This window comes from Tursiops truncatus, chromosome 17 (assembly GCF_011762595.2).
Source record: "Tursiops truncatus isolate mTurTru1 chromosome 17, mTurTru1.mat.Y, whole genome shotgun sequence".
NCBI lineage: Eukaryota > Metazoa > Chordata > Mammalia > Artiodactyla > Delphinidae > Tursiops > Tursiops truncatus.
The window spans coordinates 46,975,845-46,999,809 of record NC_047050.1 but is presented as its reverse complement, the minus strand read 5'-3'; the positions used below and the strand labels follow the sequence as shown (position 1 = coordinate 46,999,809).

General features: G+C 36.1%; 1 protein-coding gene across 3 annotated transcripts in view; it reads left to right on the top strand.

The window, feature by feature from the left end:
* LRP12 (LDL receptor related protein 12) overlaps positions 1–18,918 on the top strand; it is an 83,825-nt gene extending 64,907 nt beyond the window's left edge. For all 3 annotated transcript variants that reach the window (XM_019942251.3, XM_019942250.3, XM_033842807.2), the window contains 4 exons: positions 8,175–8,377; positions 9,876–10,980; positions 12,245–12,377; positions 16,608–18,918. In XM_019942251.3, the coding sequence (XP_019797810.1) occupies positions 8,175–8,377; positions 9,876–10,980; positions 12,245–12,377; positions 16,608–17,474 (2,308 nt within the window). In that variant the 3' untranslated portion in view covers positions 17,475–18,918. The remainder of the gene's footprint in view (positions 1–8,174; positions 8,378–9,875; positions 10,981–12,244; positions 12,378–16,607) is intronic.
* The last annotated feature ends 5,047 nt before the right edge of the window (positions 18,919–23,965 follow it).

Here is a 23,965-nt window from a genome sequence, read left to right as displayed (position 1 = left end):
GTCTTGTTAGTAGAGTCCTCTACCATAAGGAGTTAAAACATGATTGTAGGCTACGTCTGTGTATAAAACTTGAAATAAGCTGATGATGGATAAATACTGTGTCTAGAAAAATCTCTTTCTTTCATAGCACTGAGACAATAGAACATTTGTTAAGAATACAAAATGAAAGATACTCCTAGGGGAAATAACCATAAGTTTAAGATCCTAAGAATAAGTATGATATAAATCAGGAAAATTAAGATTATTTTACAGACATTTAAAATTGCAGAGAAAAACTGTAGGAGTAAGATGTTAAGGAGGAAACATTCAGTGGAACTAGATATTGCTTGCTTAAGGAAATTATATCAAAGCTATTAGGAAAAAAAAAAAAATTTGCCTGAAGGGGAGAAAAAAAAATAGTGTACCTAAACAAAGAACCATGACACAGTTAAGAATGCCATTCCTGTCACAGACAGTGCAAAGGCATCTTTGACATTCTTTCATTAATTACATTTTTATAGGTAAGGATCATGGAATTTTAGATTTGGAAGAGACCTTGCAGATCATAGACATATCCCTTAGTTTCACAATTTTTTACAAATGAGATTGTAAATTTAGCCTATTTTTGAATCTTTCCATGATCCTTTTTTATATTCATTAACTAATGAGAAAACCAGTCTCTTGAGGAACACAACTGTAGTCTATCCCCTTTTTTCTGTGGCAGCCGTAAAACAGGGACATATGGTATGTTTTTCTTTGGTTCCTCTCTGCCCCAGGCCACATCTTTTGGAACACTGGAGCTGAGCTTCTGTGGAAGCTGTAACACTCCTCTGTGGGAAGTATGATCCCTTGCTTGATGGATGGGTAGGATGTACCATTAAGCTTATCCTTCTGCAGCAGTACCAGTGTTGGAATCTGAACAATATGCCTATTTTCTGTTACTTATAACATGACTAAGCACAAATGTGTTTACAAAGTAATATTTTACCATAAGGATTCCAAATATTTTTTAAACATAAAACTAGACTTTTTGGAGATTTTTTTTCTTTTAACCTAAAAATCCAACCCCAAATTAAATTTGCAGCCTACCAGCTCAGTTATGTAAAACTTGGAAATTCTTGCCAGCACAAAGGAGGTGACATGGAATCCTGCCATCTGGTTCTGATCATGTGTTGGATCCTTGAGATTTCACAAAGCTACGCTAAAAACCAAGCAAAATAGTGAAATGCAGAACAATATTGGAGGTGAGCTCCACATCTAAGGGAAGAGTTCCTAAATTCTGGATGGAGTTAACAAATTTGGATTTACACAGCTAGCCTCATAAAATCAGAAAGTAATTTTAGTAATCGTCCTAGTTCTTATTGAAACCATTAACATGGTAATACCAAATTTTAAAAAGATGACACACCCACATAATACACAAAGAAAGTCAGGTTTCACTTGTGAACATTGGTGTAATATCTTAAATATATTGTTCAAAAGAAATTTATACCATAATCAAATTTCAGCTCATTTAGACACACAATTGAGTCAATATTAGGAAATATTAATTTACCATATTAACAAGTCACAGAAAAGGTATATGATTACCTAGACTAGACAGATGTTTTAAAACTTTTTGGTAAAAACAAAATCAAGATTCATTCCTGAGTTTAAAATAATGAAAATCTAGATGAGAGAAACTAAAATTACCGACTATGAACAAACAATATTTAGACCTCTCCGTATAAAACTGGTTAAAGATGGTGATATATAAACATTTTTATCCCTTCCCTTTAAATCTTCCCAAATCCACAAAGGCCACCTTATCCACAGGAGGTAGAGGATTGGATTCTGGTTCCCTGCTTGAAGCCAAGGAGTAGGGTCAGGATATTTTGCTCAAGAAAGGAGAATGAAAAAAACTTCTACTAACCACTGCTTGAACTTTCATGGGGCTGAGAGCTTAGAAAGGTAGGAGACATACCATAATAAGTAGGAATTTAACTAAGTCCCCACTGACTCTGTAACCGGGTCTACACTACTACTCTGAACCACCATCTTAGGACTGGTTTTGGGATGGAGACCTAAGTGGAGGTAGCTACAAAACATGCCGTGGGGGAACGTAGGAGAAGATAAAATTTTAAAAACAAAAACAGCACCAAAAATCTTTCACAAAAGTGTGCAACCCAAATTTCTAGAATGTTTGAAAAACTTTAATACTAACCAAAACAGCCAACAAAATCAAGTTGGAACAGATTTACTACAGGTGTTGTACAGTTTAATATATTGGGGTTTTTTTCTTAACCTTTTTTATGCCATGAACACTTTGGTAGTTTGGTGAAACCTATAGATCCTTTCTCAGAATGTTTTCAAATTTATAAAACAAAACACATAGCATTACAAAGGGAACCAATTATTCCTGAAGTATAGCTATCAGGTATTTTTACAAATTTATAATATGATAGTACATATATGCTTATTTATTAATGTATTAGTGAGCAAGCCATGCTTTTAACAATTATAATTTCAAAGTGGTTTTGAGTGTAAATAGTTATTCTAGATCTCTATTAAAACTGAAATATAAGATGAAATTATCTGTGATTTCTATTGGTGACAGTGTGAGAGGTACTATAAAAACTATTCATGGGACTTCCCTGGTGGTGCAGTGGTAAGAACCCACCTGCCAATGCAGGGGACACGGGTTCGATCCCTGGTCCAGGAAGATCCCACATGCTGTGGAGCAACTAAGCCCGTGCGCCACAACTACTGAGCCTGCGCTCTAGAGCCTGAGAGCCACAACTGCTGAGCCCATGTGCCACAACTACTGAAGCCCGCATGCCTAGAGCCCATTTTCTGCAACAAGAAGCCACCGCAATAAGAAGCCCGCGCACCACAATGAAGGGTAGCCCCCCCCTCACCGCAAGTAGAGAAAGCCCACATGCAGCAACAAAGACCCAACGCAGCCAAAAATAAATAAATAAATTTATTTAAAAAAAAAAACTATTCATGGTTTGTTGTTCATATTCATAAGTGAAGGAAATGTTAAATTTCAGTTACAGATGGGTGAAAATAAAGTTGTAAATTTTTCTACTGAATTTGAGAATTTGAGAGAATAGAAACACTGAATACTCTTACTTGGACTTTATTAAACCAAAGCAGAGGGAAAGAAACTTTTTTAAAAAGCCTTCAAAAACCTATTAATACAGAAGAATACAGGAAAGGAGGAAAATGAGAACCCCACTCCCCACCCCAAAGAGAAAAGCTATTCAATCAAAAAAACTCACTTAACCTTTAAAAGATAGACTATCCAATCAGGTTTATTGGTTGGTTGATTGATATGATTCCTCTCCGATGGGCTTAATAAGAACATACCTAAAACAGCACCAACAGAAAGTCTAAAACATGAAGATAGGAGGGCTTCCCTGGCGGCACAGTGGTTGAGAGTCCGCCTGCCGATGCAGGGGACGCGGGTTCGTGCCCTGGTCCGGGAAGATCCCACATGCCGCGGAGCCTGCGCTTCCGGAGCCTGTGCTCTGCAACGGGAGAGGCCACAACAGTGAGAGGCCCGCATACCGCAAAAAAAAAAAAAAAAAATGAGGATAGGAAAAGATAAGCTATGGAAGTACATATCAGGAGAGAGCTAGTGCAGGAAGGTTAACATCAGTCGTAATTAACCTTAAGACACAAAGTATTAGTAACAAATGGAATAATCCACTAGGAAGATAAAATCCTGGTTCAACATTGTGTACCTAATAACACAGCATAAAACATAAGCAAAGCAGACTGTGGGGGGAGTTACCAAGTTTGACCAGGTTTGACTAGTGCACAATTCAGTGGAAGTTTCTAAACATATGTTTTAATCTGAAGTTAATACATTAAACAGGAAAACAGTAAAAATGGAGAAGATTTGATAAAACTAACAAACTTGATTCAGTAACACATGTATTACATAGGTGTGTAATGTTTATACCTATTTCAGTGAATAGAGAATGCACATTCCTTTCAAAGACATATGTGACGTTTATTTAAAAATTGATTATGTATTAAATAAAGGAATTCTGAATGTATTTCCAGACTTTACATCATTCAGATTTCCTCTGATCATAATGCAGTTAAATTAGAAACCAACAATTTAAAAAAACCCCATATGTTCAGAAACGTATTCCTAAATAACTTCTGCATTAAAGATGGAAATCACAATGAAACTCAAAATATTTTTAAGTAGCCATAATGAAAGTATTAGATATTAAAACTGTTGGAATACACTGAAAGAGTACTTAGAAAATTTTACAGCTTTAATGCATTGATTTAAAAATTAGTAAGATGGAAAATAAATAAGCTCAGCATTTTCTCAAGAGTTTAGAAGAAAAACTACAGGGTAAATCTTTAGTAGAAAAAATAAAGTTAAGATCAGAAAATAATTAAATAGAAAAAATAACCAAAAACTGGTTTTCTGAAAGAGTGAGGAAAATAGACAAAGACAGATCTCAAGGCAAGAGTGAAGAAAAAAGAGGAAAGGTACAAATAAAAATTTTTTTAAAAAGTGTCTATAGTTATAAATACAATAATAGAGACTTTAGAAGTCGTAAAGGAATATCATGAATGGTTTATACTGATACTTTTATACAATTAGAAGAAATGAATCATTTTCTACGTGTGTTACCAAAATTGATTCAAGAAGAATTAGAAAACTAATGAATGCAATAGCTATTAAAGAAATTAAATCAACACTCAAAATAAGATTCTACACACAGATAGTTTTACAGGCAAGTTTTGCCAAATGAATAGAGAAGCAATTTCCTTAACCTGATAAGTTATCTGTTTAAAAAATTTAAAAATCAAACTTAATATTGAAGTTAATTTTAGCACTAAGGACCAAGACAAGGATACATGCTTTCACTGCTTGTACTTGAACCTCAGTCAATACAACGTTCCAACAAATAGAGGTTAGTGGTATAAAAAAATGAAAAGGAAGAGGTGAAACTTTCCTTATTTGCCAATACTACACTTACCTACATAGAAAATCCAAACAAATTTAAAGACCACAGATATGAAAATTTAACCAGTTGTATGAAAGTACTATGTAAAGCTTTGCAATGATAAATTTTACTTTCAAGATAAAATGATAATTTCTAAGAAAACTTAAATTATCAAAACTGACTTAATGAGTTTAGGAAAGCTGATTAAACCAAAAAGCATGAAGAAATTGAAAATCTCTACCCTAAATCATCTGTACTCTGAAGAGGCACAAGGGCACAGGTTTGTAAACAGTGTCTTTGTTACATAAACTATTCTGAAGCATAAAAAAAGAAAAACTGAAAACTACTTTCACTTGTATTTTAATGTATTTTTATGTATTTTATGTATTTTAATGTATTTTATGTATTTAATGTATTTAATGTATTTTAAACATCCTAAATGAATATTAGCAAACCAAACCCCTAGTAGTGTATATGTGAAGAGGTATTTATTGATTATTTCTTTTGTTCTGGATCAGGTCCCTGATTTCATGAATCTTAGTTGATTAAAAGTTGGGAGTTCCCTGGTGGCCTAGTGGTTAGGATTCTGGGCTTTCACTGGCATGGCCCTGTTTCAGTCCCTGGTCAGGGAACTGTGATCCCACAAAGGCAAAAGGTGCAGCGAAAAAAAAAAAAAAAAAGTATATTAAAGGACACTTTGATTACTTCCATATTTTGGCTATTGTAAATAATGCTGCAGTGAAATTTGGGGTGCATGTATCTTTTCTAATTAGTGTTTTTTTCTTCCAGTAAATAGCTAGGAGTGGAATTGCTGGATCATATGGTAGTCCTATTTTTAATTTTTTGAGGAATCTCCATACTGTTTTCCATAGTGGCTACACCGGTTTACGTCTCCACCAACAGTGCACAAAGGTTCCCTTTTCTCCACATCCTTGCCAACATGGCTTTGACAATAACCATTCTGACAGATGTAAGGTGATGTCTCATTGTGGTTTTGAGTTGTATTTCCCTGATGATTAGCAATGCTGAGCATCTTTTCATGTGCCTTTTGGCATCTGTGTGTCTTCTTTGGAAGAATGTTAGATCCTCTGTGCATGTTTTAATTGGGATGTTTGTTTTTTTGATATTGAATTGTATGAGTTCTTTATATATTTTGGATTATTAACCCCTTATTGGACCTATCATTTGCAAATATATTCTCCCGTTCAGCACAGCCACTATGGAAAACAGTATGCAAGTTCCTCAAAAAATTAAAAATAGAATTACCAGCCGATCCAGCAGTTCCACTCTTCATATCCAAAGAAAATTTGAAAAAATAATTTGAAAAGATATATGCATCCCAGTGTTCATAGCAGCATTACGTATAGTAGCCAAGACATGAAAGCAACCTTAGTATCCATCAACAGATAAGTGGGTAAAGAAGCTGTGATATAATGTAATATTTCTCAGCTATAAAAGAGTGAAATTTTGCCATTTGCAACAACATGGATGGACCTACACGTTATTACGCTTAGTGAAATAAGTCAGACAGAGAAAGGCAAATACTGTATGTTTTCAGTTTATATGGAATCTGAAAAATAAAATACATTAACGAATATAACAAAACAGAAACAGACTCACAGATACAGACATCAAGGAGAGGGACAAGATAGGTGAGGGGTATTAAGAGGTACAGACTACTATGTATAAAATAAATAAGTTACAAGGATGTAATGTGCAGCACAGGGGAATGTAGCCAATATGTAATAATAACTTTATATGGTGTATAAGGTGTAAAAATATCGAATCACTGTGTTGTACACCTGAAACTAATATAATATTGTAAGTCAGCTATACTTCAAAAAAAAAAAAACTCCTCAGTAAAAGATACCATTAAGAAAGACTGACAGCACCAGCTGTTGGAGAGAATGAGGGTTTGAGTGGATCTACGTATATCTTGCGTAACATACATGCCCCAAATAGATACATGCTTATACTATATGAAGAGCTCTTAAATAAGAACAAATTGTAAGGTATGAAGGATATAACAAGGTGATTCACAGAAAAAGAAATAGCTAATAAACATAGGAAAAAGTGTTTCAATTTCAGTAAATAAGGAAATGCAAACTAGAACAATGATAAATCTATTTTATCCACCTAACTGGCAACAAATCTTTAGAAGTAAAATGTTTCATTTTGCCAGAGTTGTGGGGTATAAGGTGCTTTTTCATACACACTTGGTGGAATTGAGTTGGTATAAACATTTTTCTCAGTGTTGCTATCAAATTTAAAGTGGAATTGTGTCTTTTGACCTAGCAGTTCTACTTGTAGAAAAATTTGTCCTAGAGAAATACTTACTCATGTGTGTGTGGAGAGAACATGTATAAGGATTCCAGCCTTGTTCATAATAGTGAAAAACTGGAAGCAGTCAAATTGTCAGCCTTTGTTGTAGTTACTCAGAATATTTAAAGAGGAAATACCCTGGTATAATAATCCCTGGATAATTAACTTTATCATCACTTGGCGTAAGGCAGGAATCTCACTTTTTGGTGAGACATGTTAGTAGAAAATGCTGTTTTGTTTTTTCTTCTTTCATAGCAGTGGCTAATTTTGTGTGTGGTCCTTATTTGACTTTTCTGCCCTTTATTCATGCCCGTATTTTATGAACTACAAGATAATGTTTGGTTATAAACCATTTATGTAGAAAAGTATTCCCAAACTCAGGGGCTTTTCACTGAAGAAGTTTTTTGTTTGTTCATTTTTAACTTTTTTACTTGGCTCAGGTTTGTGCTGTTTGCTCTCCTGAAATGGGAGCTATAAACTCATTAAGCAAGCAGATGAACCAGTCTAATCTAGAGAAGGCAGACTTCCTCTGTGTCCTTCAGTTCATCGAATTATGGAGTCGTTCAAACAGAACAACTTAGGGTGCTAAGAATTAGAAGTGGTCCTTCCTAAACACACACAGGGAGAAGAAAAAGAAAAAAGGTGCCAACTATCTCCTGTTTTTTAGCGTTATTTTGGAATTTCGTGTTACTTATGAAGAAGTATTGTTCTGGAATCTGGGAAAGAGATATAAATGTTAGGAACACAGAAGCAGTATTATTATTTGCTGATGATATAGTCGTGGGCCTAGAAGATCCAGGAGAATCATTGAATATATGGAGGCTTGTAATAAATTCCCCAGTTACTTTGTGTTATTAATGAAATTTTTTTCCAAAATTTCCTTTTCAGTAGCCTTTTCTGACTTTTTATTTGTAGTTTTCAGGATTTTGATATTCAAGGGTCCAGAAGATGCAGTTTGGACTGGTTGACGATAGAAACATACAAGAATATTGAAAGCTACAGAGCCTGTGGTTCTACAATCCCACCACCATATATTTCTTCACAAGACCACGTCTGGATCAGGTTCCATTCCGATGACAGTATCTCTAGGAAGGGTTTCAGACTGGCATACTTTTCAGGTGTGTTTTTAAATAAGAAGAAGGATATGGAACAGAATTCTATAGTATTTACTGCTCAGTCACTTTGGGACTCGCCTTCTAAACAATGTCCATTTAATTGTGACTCAATCCTCAAGGCAGCTGAGATTGAGGAATTAGAGGCTAAAGGTTCAGGTACCATAGATCCGGGTCTCCAAAAGGCATTTTGTATAATCCTAATAAAATGATTAATTTTACAAACTAAGGTCAGTTTTCTTTTTAAATATTTTGAATACGTTTATTTTAAAAGGAACTTTTTCCCCTCAAGTGTTTACCAGTATCCTGCAAGTTACTTCAGAATGTATTTTTGTGTGTGTGCATTACCCTTGTCTTTACACCTTCAAAGAAAAGACATAATCAATTTCACTTTCGTAGTTTGTAGTATCAGAAGTCTTCTTTTGCTAGTTCTTAAACTTTATCCAAAAAGAGTGAGCAGATCATACAAATATGAAGAACTCAGAGCATTAGAGTTATGTAAATTTTTGCTGAAAATCATTCTACATTTTCTGAAATGACGTGGTCTCCTTTAGCAACATACGCTGCTTTTTCTCTTTTTTATTAAAAGCACAGTCTTCGTAATATTTACTTAGGTTCTGAAGCACATTTTCTGTCACCTATTTGCCAGTAAATAAAAGTTGTTAATGGAGAGGTAAGCATTGGCCGACATCATCAGCGTGGACTGTAGGAATCTAATGTTTGGTTTTCTTTCCCTACGTCATTGTTATATATTTAAGATGGTCCACTAAGATAATCAGAATTCTATAAACATTTCCATTCTTTTCTCTCTTCCTCCCCTTACTGTTTTGTTGAGTAAATGTATACCTTTAGCTCAGATTCATAAAATATTTTGCAGTTGTATTAAAACAGTTATAAAATGGAAGTACCATGTTGTGGTTACATGAAATGTTAGAAATAGAATAAAGTTAACTTATGATAATCTTAGCAAAAATTTGAGTCTAAATAATGGGCTTGCAAAATATGCTATGATACACATAGCAAAATATTGTGTGTATGTGTTTGTATATATATATATAATATATATATAAACAACTCAAAAAGAATACTAAAACTGGATTTGAAAAAGTGATTATTATAGAGGAGTTTTTCTTCATTGCAAAATGTTTATACAATAGAGTATTTGAAATTCTTAGGCAATACATCCTACTGACTTACGTATCTTACATCACTTTACTAAATGTTCTGCAGTAAAATAGCTTCTGCAAAAACAGGATTGGTCTTTTCTCTTGTAGCTGTAGAGATCTTCATGGAACAAATCATAAATGTTTAATAAATAGTTGAGTAATCAGTAAGCCAATATTAATTTGCCATTAGAGTTTAACCTATTTTTTGATCAAGCCCAACTATCATTTGGGCTAATCAACATTTACGATAAAAATGCCACTTGCTGTTATATACCCTTTAAAGAGTATGTTGTTTTCCTCCTTATCTCTCCATCTCCGTCCTCCCAATGTCCTCCCAGGGAAATCTGAGGAACCAAACTGTGCTTGTGACCAGTTTCGTTGTGGTAATGGAAAGTGTATACCAGCAGCCTGGAAATGCAATAACATGGACGAATGTGGAGATAGTTCTGATGAAGAGATCTGTGCCAAAGAAGTGAATCCTCCAACATCTGCCTCTTTCCAACCCTGTGCTTACAACCAGTTCCAGTGTCTATCTCGGTTTACCAAAGTTTACACTTGCCTCCCCGAATCTTTAAAATGTGATGGGAACATTGACTGCCTTGACCTTGGAGATGAGATAGACTGTGATGTGCCAACCTGTGGGCAGTGGTTAAAATATTTTTATGGTACTTTTAATTCTCCCAATTATCCAGACTTTTATCCTCCCGGAAGCAATTGCACCTGGTTAATAGACACTGGTGATCATCGTAAAGTCATCTTACGTTTCACTGACTTTAAACTTGATGGTACTGGTTATGGTGATTATGTCAAAATATACGATGGATTAGAGGAGAATCCACACAAGCTTTTGCGTGTGTTAACTGCTTTTGATTCTCATGCGCCTCTCACTGTCGTGTCTTCTTCTGGACAGATAAGGGTACACTTCTGTGCCGATAAAGTCAACGCTGCCAGGGGATTTAATGCTACTTACCAAGTAGACGGCTTCTGTTTGCCATGGGAAATACCCTGCGGAGGGAACTGGGGGTGTTATACGGAGCAGCAGCGCTGTGATGGGTATTGGCATTGCCCAAACGGAAGGGATGAAATCAATTGTACCATGTGCCAAAAGGAAGAGTTCCCATGTTCCCGGAACGGCGTCTGTTACCCTCGTTCTGATCGCTGCAACTACCAGAATCATTGCCCAAATGGCTCCGATGAAAAAAACTGCTTTTTTTGCCAGCCAGGAAATTTTCATTGCAAAAACAATCGTTGTGTGTTTGAAAGCTGGGTGTGTGACTCTCAGGACGACTGTGGCGATGGCAGCGATGAGGAGAATTGCCCGGTAATCGTGCCTACCCGAGTCATAACTGCAGCCGTCATAGGGAGCCTCATCTGTGGCCTGTTACTGGTCATTGCCTTGGGATGTACTTGTAAGCTCTATTCTCTGAGAATGTTTGAACGAAGGTCAGTATCAAGACGAAACTATATTGCTTATGCTCTCTACAGTAAAAGCATGGCCCAAATATTTACAACACATTTCTTAATGAGATTAGCAATATATTTTTGTTAAATTGTTGAGAAATAAATACTTCTTATGATTTATAAAATGACTATGAAAAGCCTATGACTCAAAAGCCTAATAAGAATATTAAAAAACAAATAAATACTAAGAGTTATGAGGTGAAAAAAGCCAATCTGTGTTTATCAGTTCCTGTTTTCAGGTTAATCTGTCTTACAGGAATTTTGCAAGCTGTAATTCTCGGTTGTTGCTCTTTAACCTCGGTTTTTATAAATATTAATTCAACAATTCCAGATCATTTGAGAACCTTCTATGTTGAAAGCATTATACAGGTGAATAGAGAAATGAGTAGGAGTAATCTCATGGGCAGTTTACAGTTAGAAGGGAGGAATTGGTGGGTAGAATTAGATGGCAAAAAATATAAATGTTGTAAGAGCTATAAAATAAAGTGGTATAAAAGTCGAAGGATCTCAGTTAAGTAAGAAGTGGTTCAGCGTTAAAGAGTGGCCTTCAGGGAGAGCTGTCTTTCGTGTGGTAGAGGAGAGACTGGACCTGGGAGAAGTTGATGGCAGAGAGGCCTTCTAGAAAGCTCCTGTGGAGACCATGACCGTCAGTCCCAGGAGAATTACAAATGATAGATACAACAAAGAAGTCACATACCAGACAGCTAAGAATAGATGCACAGTATCACAATAACCAAGTGCATCTTCTCTTTGGTTCAGTATAAATGGCCAGAAAATGTTTTACTACATTGCAACATAAGAGTACAATGAAGACCAGAGGCCTTGAGTTTAAGAACAAGTTATTCCAGAAAGGGTTTTGGTGACTCATTTCACTCTTTTCCTTACCTGAAAAGTAAATGTGTTGGACTTGCTGAATAAAGTGTCTTCTAAGAATTTTCAAATACTTTCACCTAAAGTCTCAAGCCCCTATGTTCTTAGGGGTTTAAAGATCTAGTACTTTTATCTTTTACGGGGATATCTAACTTATTAAAACTTAGTGATCCAGGCCCCTAGTGTAAAACCGCATGAGGCTAAACTGTCTGCTTCATCTTTGTGTTCTCAGTGTAGGAATGCTGGCCAAGTAAGCTTTATACAAATGAGCAAGTATATTAAAATTCAAATTGTTTTAATTGTTGATAATTTTAAAATTACTGTTTTGGCTTGCCTTTTTTTTTTAACCCTTTTCATCCCCCTGTTTCTCTCAAAGATCATTTGAAACACAGTTGTCCAGAGTGGAAGCAGAATTGTTAAGAAGAGAAGCTCCTCCCTCTTATGGACAGTTGATTGCTCAGGGTTTAATTCCACCAGTTGAAGATTTTCCTGTTTGTCCACCTAACCAAGTATGTTACAATTTATTATTTCTCTTTCCGTACCTCTTAAAATGAAATCTATACTTGTATATAATGGTAAAGTATCCTTGACTGGGTCAGAATTTTTGCAGTCACGTTAAGAATTAAATATATGGAGGATTTGAAATTATACAGTTGACCCCTGAACAACGAGGGGCTAGGGACACCCACCCTCTGTGCAGGTGAAAATTCACATGTAACTTTATAGTCGGGCCTCTGTGTCTGGGGCTCAACATCCATAAATTCAACCAACCATGTATCATGTAGTACTATAGAACTTGCTGTTGAAAAAAATCCACGTATAAGTGGTCCCGTGCATTTCAAGCCCATGTTGTTCAAGGGTCAACTCTGATTGTTTCATTGTATTTTAACAAATTCAGAAGTATACTTTTCACTCTTTACTTCTGATTTGGTTAGGTGATTCTTAAGCATTTTACTGTTTAGGATAATTTAGTGTGTTAAAATTCAAAAGTAAAGTTTGACAACTTATTTTCTACTTGAACTATTTCAAGGATTTAAAAAGAAATACTAAAGTTGATATGCTTAGTAATAGATTAGTAACATGCTAGATTAAAATAAAAGTTGTTGAAATTAAGTTAACATTTCTACCTGACTTGAGAGAAAACTTCTTCACAGCTGGATTTTACAGCGCTTAAAAATTCATATCATTTTCTTTAAATAGTAACTCATTCTTTATTAATGTTTCTGAATTCTTTAAATTTTTGTGAGCAATTTTCTACTTCAAGTGTACAGTAAAGTGATCCAGTTATACATATATATATATATATATATATATTCTTTTTCAGATTCTTTTCCATAATAGATTATTATAAGATACCGAATATAGTTCCCTGCAATTTCTTTTTAAATTTCTTTTTCAATGCTTACAGTTGTGCCAGGGTTCTTAAGGGCATTAAGGTTTCTACATTTAGAATGTAAATTTATCCAGAAACATTTCTAAAAATTGTTCCCAGTATCAGAATTAAGAAAAATTGATGAACATTGTTTTCCCAGTAATTTAATTCTGTTCAAGATGAAAGACCATTTCCTTTTTGGTAAATAGGTTTCCAATTACAGTCGGTCATCTTATTCGAGTCTTTTAGGAAATCTTTGTGAGAATTTGATGTAATTTGCTAAGTAAGTAATTCAGAACTTCCACTGGTTGGAATTTTGTCTGCAACATAGGAAAACCCTACATTGTGGTTTTTATGTATTGTAGTCCCTGCCGTGGGGAAGGGTTCTTTTTAGGTAGGAATTCAGAGGATGGTTAATTCCATCCACCCACTCCACCATCTATCACCCCACCTCTATACCCTGAGGCTACCTTCAAGAGGTTAGTCAACTGTGAAGTTCGAGGGAGCACAGTCCACACAAGACAGCCCTTACTTCTAAAACCAATTTTAAGTTCAGGGGCTCCCAAACCATCCTCAGGTTTGATAATTCACTGGAAGGACTGAGAATTCATTGAAAGCTGTTTTACTTAATAGTATAATCTGGTGTAACTATTATTGCTGGGAAAGGATCCAGATTAAATCAGCCAAAGGAAGAGACGCGTAGGACAGGGTTCAGCAGGGTACCAAACACGACCCTTCCAATTGTCTTCTCTCCATAAAGTCAGGACAGTGTTATTCTCTCGACACGGGTGTGTGACAATATGCACAAAACATTGCCAACTAGGGACGCTCACCCAAACTCGGTGTCCAGGGTTTTTATTGGAGCTCCATCACATAGGCATGATTAATGGCACACGTGGCTGATCCCAGTCTCCAGCCTCTCCAGAGGTTGACTGATTCTGCTGACTCAGCACTCCCACGCTACATCACATTGGTGTGGCTCAGAGCCTCCACCTAAAACGCAGTGCTACTCTCTGGCTGGCCCAAGTCTCCACGCAATGACACTCCTGTCAAAGATGACATTCCAAGGTCTGAGGTCTCATCCCAGAAGTAAAGGGCAAAGGTCAGACCTCACTTTGGGTAAGGTTTCAATTCTTTACTACCTAGTACAGCATTTTTGTAGGGTTATAATTTACCCTTGTGAGGGAATTCTGCTTCAACAAAGTTTTAAAATAAAATATGTTTGTAAATGGGAAACTAGATTTTATTCAGTTAATGAGATTACACTCTTATGTTTGAAACTTTTGGTAATAAATTATCAAATTTCCTTATTTGTTTTTAAAAAGAAAAATAGGGCTTCCCTGGTGGCGCAGTGGTTGAGAGTCCGCCTTCCGATGCAGGGGACACGGGTTCGTGCCCCAGTCCGGAAAGATACCACATGCCACGGAGCTGCTGGGTCCGTGAGCCATGGCCGCTGAGCCTGCGCGTCCGGAGCTTGTGCTCTGCAATGGGAGAGGCCACAGCAGTGAGAGGCCCGCGTACCGCAAAAAAAAAAAAAAAGAAAAGAAAAATAACCTTCTGATTACCAACTCATTCAAAATAGCAATCCTTTCTGAAGAATGCTTTTCTTCTGCTTCATAAACTGAAGAAGTACATAAAATTATTCCTAAAACAATCATGAGATCCCCTTGTAGAATCTAATGTTAAATTGGCAATCATTTAATTAAACAGACTTTGAAGCCAGTAGAGAGCTTCATCTCACTGACAGACTGTACTGTTAAAGATGGCTTTGAAGTGTGCTGAAGGCATGGTGGGTGGCAGCTGCATAAGAGGGGAGGATATCTGAAGAGCCTTGTATTCATTTCTGGATTTAATGACAGTGCTCACACAAAGCCTTAGAACGTGAATGCCAAATGAGGAGGACCAAATCTATGGAGTTCAAAGAGATGTGAGCCACTTTTTTTTTTTTTTCAGTTAGTTTATAGTTACATTCCCAATTGGTGAAAAACCTTACTCATTCATATAGTAAATTTTATGTGCTGATATTCAGATTTCTTATTGACAATCTGTTATTTACTAAGGCTAGACTATGAAAGATTCCTGTGATAGTAGCTTCTTAGCTTTCTGTGAGTTATATTCCAGGGATTGTGTTCAAAGGGTGTATATGGAAATCACAAATCTATATGGAAAACCTGAGGCTAGCTGTACAGTATCAGCTTGGATTTACTTCAATACCAGTCATAAACAGAGATGGAAAACATATGTTATCACATCTTCTTATTCTCTTCCCTTCTTTTTTTCTGTGGGGGGAAAGGCAAGAGCCATTCATTTGGCAGAGGGAAACTGCATCACCGTTTGAAAGGGAGTATATCAATTCACCATTGTTTCTTGGAAATACTGTGTTTTAAATACTAAATGCCAGATTGATGAAAGCTGTGTTTGGTCCAAGTTTGATTACTCCTTTTTATAACCACTAGGTGGAGCTTAAAGACTGTTTTTGTAAATACTGTAGTGTTTTGTTTTGTTTTTTTAAATCCAGTAGTCATTCCTAGAAAAAAGAAAATCTAGATGATTTTTCTTTCAGTTGGGCAATATGGTCACTTCCCATATGCACTAATTAAAAATCACCAATTTTCAAAGAATAAGGTTATAATTTATGTTTAACATGAAGCTGTAGAAAATAAGACTTAAATCTTTAAGATTGAGAAGGAACCCAAATGTCTCATGCCATTGAATAGTGCTATAAACAAATTAATTTCTTTGGCTTTTTGTTTCCTGTGCTGCATTACAAATACAGTAATTCCTTTGTTTATGCCAATGTAAATAAATCCTCAATATCCACTCATTCAACAAATCCTTGAGAACCAACTGTGAGATATAATTTTTACATGTTTTGGAAGGTTTCAACCTTGTAGATCAAGTCTAACTTGTTCTGTGTTAAAACAAAAAAACAAACAAACAGCCTGGTTTTCACACTCCTTTAGGTCATTTGGAGAATTATTGTAGAGATTCTTCTATCCTCCGAGCTAAAGAAGTATCATATAATTTTATTTTCCGTCTTTGGTGCATTTCTAGGATTGGATTACCATGTGAAGTTTTGAAACAAAATTGCAGTTGTAATTGGCATTAAACATCATTTTAAAGTTCATATATAAAATGAGGTATCAAGAAAATCTTAAACACAGTGAACAGTGGTTCAAGTTATAGGTTAGATTCTGGAGTGAGGTGAACCTGTATCGAGAGAATTTAATTCATCCTCCATAGACCATAAAATGAGTAATAGAACTTTCATCCACAACACATGCTGAATAGAAGGGTGTTTTCCATCTTAATACCTTGTTGTTAGCTGTCTTAAGATCTTTTCTTTCTTTCTTTTTTTTTTTTGCAGGCTTCTGTTTTGGAAAACCTGAGGCTAGCTGTACGGTCTCAGCTCGGATTTACTTCAATCAGACTTCCTATGGCAGGCAGATCCAGCAACATCTGGAATCGTATTTTTAATTTTGCAAGATCACGCCATTCAGGGTCATTGGCTCTGGTCTCAGCAGATGGGGATGAGGTTGCCCCTAGTCAGAGTACCAGCAGAGAACCTGAAAGAAATCATACTCACAGAAGTTTGTTTTCTGTGGAATCTGACGACACAGACACAGAAAATGAGAGAAGAGATACGGTAGGAGCATCTGGCGGGGTTGCAGCTCCTTTGCCTCAAAAAGTCCCTCCCACGACAGCTGTAGAAGCAACAGTGGGAGCAAGTGGAAGTTCCTCCACTCAGAATACCCGAGGTGGTCACACAGAGACCGGACGGGATGTGACAAGCGCGGAACCCCCAAGTGTGAGTCCGGCGCGTCACCAGCTCACGAGTGCGCTAAGTCGTATGACTCAGGGGCTACGTTGGGTACGTTTTACATTAGGGCGATCAAGCTCCGTAAGTCAGAACCAGAGCCCTTTGAGACAACTTGATAATGGGGTAAGTGGAAGAGAAGAAGATGATGATGTCGAAATGCTAATTCCAGTTTCTGAAGGAGCTTCAGACTTTGATGTGAATGATTGCTCCAGACCTCTTCTTGATCTTGCCTCCGATCAAGGGCAAAGGTTCAGACAACCATATAGTGCAGCAGACCCTGGAGTAAGACCAAGTAATCGCGATGGCCCCTGTGAGCGCTGCGGTATTGTCCACACTGCCCAGATACCAGACTCTTGCTTAGAAGCAACGCTGAAAAATGAAACAAGTGATGATGAAGCTTTGTTACTTTGTTAGGTACAAGAATCCCATCAGGGAGATTGGATACAAGTTGGAGCAATATCCATTCATTGTTTTGTAACTTTACAATTAAACTAGTTTTAATTTAAAAAGAGAAAAGATGCAGGGTGATTTCTTACTATCATATGTTAGCCTGCATGGTTAAATTAAACACCTGTAACTCTATAAACGTTAGAGTTTACTATTTTAGCAGCTAAAAATGCATTATGTATTCAAATTGTTCAGTAATGTTCTTCCATTTGTTTCTAATTGTTTTCATCCCGGTACTGTAGTTCGCAGTAGAGATATGGCTGCTGAAACTCATTTGACTGTCAGTTTCTATCTATCCTATGTTAAAACGTTTCTTTTTCAAAATAATACCTTCTTTTAATTGAACCCTTTATGCTTTTGCCAATACATCTTGTAACTTAATATACTAGATGTTAAGGTTGTTAATATAAAAAGAGAAAAAGTCCTTATTCTCACCTGTTTTTATTTGTATAACATCTGTCTAAACATTATTAGATTTCATAATATGAGCTTGTCAAAGGGAAAAAACCTTTGTCTAAAATTTTTTCTCTTATGTTTAACATGCAATGATGTGAAATTTAGATAGCGTTAGATAAATTAATGGCAAAAACAAAACTCTTTTATAAATTTTCTAATGTTGACTTTAATACTCTAATATGGTACAAACCAAATGGTAAAAAGCCCAAGTCATTTCTTTTTTTATCTCTATTTAAGGACAGAATTAAGCGGATGAAGATATTCTACTATGCATTAAATCTTGAACTTTATAAAATATGTACAAAAATTGTACAAGATAAGTTCCAACTGGTAATGTCTTTCCCTGATACAGGGTTATGCTTGTATTGGACCCTAGGGATTTGCACTAAAATCATATCAAGGTCTCAGATGAGTTTAGTGCAGAAGCACTATCACTTTAAATACTATTATTTGCTATCATAATGACTATATATTTCCATAGCTTACAGGGGGAGCGTGAGGGGGCATTTTTATTACAACTTGAGGTTGCTTTGCTGGTTTTATATTTATTTGTTGTATTTAAAAACTGCATTATAGTAAGAAAGTGATTTTTTCAATATATTTTATTCATAAGGGGAGGATCATGCTACATGTTGAAAAGCAAATTAAGAAATCATTCAGATCACCTCCCTTTTTTAAGTAAAGTGAATTGCAAAACCTCGCGTATTTTTTTATTGTCAGTTCCCGTTTATTTATTCTTTAGCTGTCTGTTTAGTAGCTTAATGTTTGAGTATGAAAAATGTATTTGTGTGCGATTATTGCTATTTATTACATTTTAAATACTTTGCTGAATGTCATTTTAAAGCATGTTTGAGGTCTTGTGTATTTGTCGTGTTATGCTGTCAGGAAGAACTGACTGAAATGTTTTAATATGTATCAAAAATTAAAATGACTTCTTTTTTTTGTATTGCCTTGAGGTACTTTTGTATTTTTTGTATTGCCTTGAGGTACTTTTGTATTGCCTTGAGGTACTTGAAATCAAAGTTTCTCTTTATTTTTGTTCATTTGGTGCATATACAGATTCAGGCCATGAAATATGCAGTGTGTCTAGAAGAAAAATTAAAGAGGGGATGTCTTTCTTAACTCCCTTATAGTAAAGTAGTAGCTTACACCAGTTCTCAAGCGTAAAGAAATCCCTAAGGACCTGGACATTATTTTGCCTTTGAAAAACCTGCCTTTTAATTGATGTGTCTTATAAGAGTCAGTAACTCTATCAGTTCTCTTTTTATATTATTTTCAGATACATTTTAGACCCCTATACAATATTTTACTGGCAGAATTTGGGTTACCAAATTAACCTTGTTTAGATCCTACTAATTATATACTATTATGTATAGGTTTTTTGTTTTGTTTTCTGGCATATATTTTAATTTCTTTGTTTAATTAACTAATACATCTTCTTGATTCAAATGGTAAAAAAATTAAGTCTCTCTCCTATCCCTGACAGCCATCTTCTAGTTCCCTTTCAAAGAAATAGGTACCAAGACCAAATTCTTGTATACCCTCCAGAAATACCATATAGATACATAAATGTATCTATATGTATAAATGCTATATGATGTAATACAAATTGTAACATACTATGCATTCCTTTTCTGCACTTTTTTTCAAGGGAAAAAGTGTATCTGCTACTGGTTGAATGTTAAAAGTACAGTTGGGTATTTCTGTTATTTGACTTTTCACATTTAAAAATTTGATCTATCCTGAATTTAAGGCTCCAGTTTTTCTTCCTAGGTAACTACCTAGTTCCTGCAAGGCTGTTTATTAAATCTGTCCTTTCCTTGCTATTGGAAATGGCCCTTTTATCATATTGCAGATTTTCATATTATGTGGATATATTTCTAGACTCTAATTCCATTCTGTTCAGTTGACTTGCCTTTCTTATTTTGTACCAGTCCTACACTGTTTTAATAACAGTAATTTTTAAATGTTCAAATATTCTTGCTTATTTTTCCATTTGAACTTTAGTATCAACCCTTTGTGTTCCACAAAACAAATCCATTGTACATTTTTTTTTTTTTGGACAGTTTTACTTTTATAGGTCAACTTGGGGAAATTTGACATCATTATCATGTTAAAGCTTCTATCTAAACCATGGTGCCCTATCCAAAACTGATTCCCAATTTGTTCAAGTCTTTTTTGTTGTTTCCTTCACAGATGCTTCGCATTTTACTTTACAGAGATCTTGTACATGTTTTTCAAGAGTTCTTAGAAATTTTATTATTTTTGTTACCATTATTAAGGAAGTCCTTTCTGTTTATAATTTAGTCTGATTTTAGTATATATGAAAGCTAATGACTTATTTATGTTAGTTTTCTACCCAGCTACCAGACTCTCATTTTCTTATGGTATGTAGTAGTACTTCAGTTAATTCTTTTGTGTTTTCCAGTTATACAGTCATGTCTTCCAATTTGCATACCTCTTTATGTCTTGATTGCATTGTCTAGTACTTCTAGAATAATGTTAAAATATATTGGCTATAATGAACTGGGTTGAGATCTATACATTTAATCACGTTAAGGAGTATCCATTGATCCCTATTTTAAAATAAATTAGTCAAGAATGCATGTTGAATTTTATCACATGCCTTTTCATTTTCTATGGAGATGATCATACAATTTTTCTCCTTTGACCTTTTAATATATTTTGTCATTTTGAACCATCCTTGCATTCCTGAAATAAACTCTACTTGACCATATGTATTATTCTTTTAATATATTTCCAGATTATGTTTCCTATTTTATTTAATATATTTGTATCTGTATTCATCAGTGCAGTTAGTCGTGTGTGTGTGTGTGTTCACGTGCACGCTATCTTTAAGAAGTTTTGTTATTAATTTTATGCTGGTAAATTGGAAATGTTTTTCCTTTTCCTGAGTTCTGGAACAGTTTGCACAGCATTGGAATTTTCTCTTCCTTAAAATTTCAGTGAAATTATCTGGTGTTGGTGGCTGTTCAGCAATAGCTCTTTGACAGCTCTTTTAGTATCTGTTACGGTAATTGGTCTGTGTAGTTTTTATGTCTTAGCTAGGATCATCAACCATCCATTTTGTCCATGTTTTCAAGTTCATTTGCCTAGAGGTGAGCAAAGTTACCCTCCTCTTTTCTGCCTATGGCTCTTTCCCCCTTATTAGGTATTATGCTTGCTCCCTTGTTTTCTTAATTAAGATAGCTAATGGTTGACCTATTTTGTTGTTGTTTGCTTGTTTCCCCCAAGTGGTATGCTTTGAACATCTCTTCTGTTATTTTTCTGTTTTCCAATTAATTGATTTCCTTAAATTTCCTACTTTTTGCTTTTTTTAGTCTATTCTGTTGTTTTTTTCTAACTCCGTGAGTTAGCATTCAGTTTAATCATTTTTATTTTTCTTAATTATTAATATGAGATTTAAGGTGTGGACTTGAGTACTGCTTAAGCTGAATCACTTAGGTGAACTAGTGTTGTCATTACTATTATATTCTAAGTGTTCTGAAGTTTCAGTTTTTATTTCCTCCTTAACCAACAAGTTGTATGAAAGAAGGCTTTTTCCCTTTTTCTTTGCTGTTTTTTTTCCCCCAGATAATGGCAGTTTGGTGTGGGTAGTGGTTTTGTTTTCCGATTCTTTTATTAGTTGTTATGTTTTAGCATCAGGATCAGAGAATGTTATGTGTATTATATTTACTGTGGGGAGTTTATTGTCTTTTCTTAATTTTAAAATCTTCCAGGATCACTTTAAAAAAGTATATTCTCTGTTTACAGGATATAGATTTTAATAGATATTACTCAGATTTATCATGTGTCATTTAGATCTTCCCTCCTGTACTTTGTCTTGTCTTATCCGTCTGTCTGTCAGACCTCCAGTGTTGGTATAAAGGAAGTGGGGGGAACCAAGGGGCTGTGTCAGACGAGCTCTGGGGGCAACAACCCTGCCTCAGCTCGTGTCACTCGCTAGGACTGAGAACATAAGCACGTGATGAGGGGAGTCTTCCAACAAGCTGTTGGGGTTTTGGCTGCCACTACTGCTTACCACCGGCATCCACCGTTAAGCTGGAAATAAATGCATATGACAGGTTAAAAGAATAAAGGAAGAACGAGCAGATTGAATTCACAAGGTGTTTATCGAGTCCCTACCACAGACCCAGTAATGCTGGCAGCGGTGACCTGCCTGCTGCTCTCCAGTCAAGCTGCTTGGCCATTCCCTCTCACCCTGCTGAACTCCAGGCAGAAGATGACAGCAACTCATTTTGCTCAAGTGGGCCCTTGTTTAAAAATTGATAGACATCTCTGCAGAAGCTTCTTACGAGCTAGTCTCCGAAGGCCCAAAATGTCACTTATGCCACGTTCTGTTGGTCAAACGAATCACTAAGGCCAACCCAGATTCCACAGAAAGAGAAACAGACTCCACTCTCCATGGTAGATGGAGCAAAGAATTTGTGACATCTGTAATCGACCCCAGGACAGTACCTGATATATAAGAAACACCAAGTTGCCAGAATTAATATTTTAAGCAGAAAAACAGTGCTACAGTCCCAGTAAGAAGCTCATTTGCTAAAAGGTTATCAAATTAGCTCCTCTGTCACGTCACGTACATTAATTGTTCATATCTTAGTTGATTAGAAATACAATAGTGTAACAATTTGCCGTAGCATATTTGAATGAGAAATCATAGCATTGATGCAAATTTAGATAAGCATGTTTAGGCATTTGATGAATGTTAACAATTAGCAGTTATTTTTCAACTAAGTTTATTTCAACATGTTATCATAACCTGTAAATTTTTTTTTTTTTTTTTCGGTACGCGGGCCTCTCACTGTTGCGGCCTCTCCCGCTGTGGAGCACAGGCTCCGGACACGCAGGCTCAGCGGCCATGGCTCACGGGTCCGGCCGCTCCGTGGCATGTGGGATCCTCCCGGACCGGGGCACGAACCTGTGTCCCCTGCATCGACAGGCGGACTCTCAACCACTGCGCCACCAGAGAAGCCCACCTGTAAAATATTTTTTAATTTATTGGAGGCAACATCGTGGATAAAAACAATGGAGCCACATTGCCTGTCCTGCTTCTTCCTATCATGCAATCTTCAACAAGTCCCTTAATCACTTTGTACTTAAGTTCTTCATCTATAAATGGGGATAATAGGGCTGTTGGAAGATTAAATTAATGCATGTAAAGCTCTTGGAGCAGTGCCTGGCTCATTGTAAGGACTACATCTTTGCTGTTATTGTCATTGTCTGAATGTTAAACAGAGAACATCTCTGAAGCTTGAATTAAATCAGATCTTGTATGTGAAAAGTCCAAAATGATTCATGGTTTCCAAAGATCATGAAGATGTGCTTCCCAGGTGCTTCTGAATGCGGCCACTGCCCCTTGGATCATCATGGAAGTGAACCGGCAGCTCAAAGCCAAAAGGGGAGCAAGAAAAGGGGGAGAAAAAACAGTAGCAGCCCACTTGTGATGAGCTGAAGGGAGCTCCAAGACCCAGGAAACAAGATCGTGCTGCGCTTGGGGCCTGAGGAAATTACCACAGTGACTGAATCTGGAGAAAGTCTTCACGGGTCTCCTAGAACCTAGTAATTTTTAGATCACTTAGTTCTTCCATTGTAGCAAATGTGCATCCTCAACATCCAGAGGGAGAGAAGCCTCATTTTAAGGGTTTGGGGAAAGGATAAAAGAAGCCTGATGTCTCTGAGCAACTGCACCAGACTTGGCCTGGCACCCTCAACTTCCCAGTTCCATGAAGCAAGGGTGGTAGGCTTCTCCGTCACCCACGGAGTAAGACATGCCTAACTCATGGGCGGGTTCTTAGGTTGGGAATAACAACAGTGGTTGGGAGGATTAAATGAGAGTTAATGAGGATTAGTGAGTTAAAATAGTGACAGTTAAGTGCAGCGTGAGTGGCTACAGTTGATGATGGTCAGGTTATCAATGCACTGCTCACCCTTCTCTCTTCCAGCAGCAGCTCTGTTTATGTCTTGGGCTTTCCTATAAG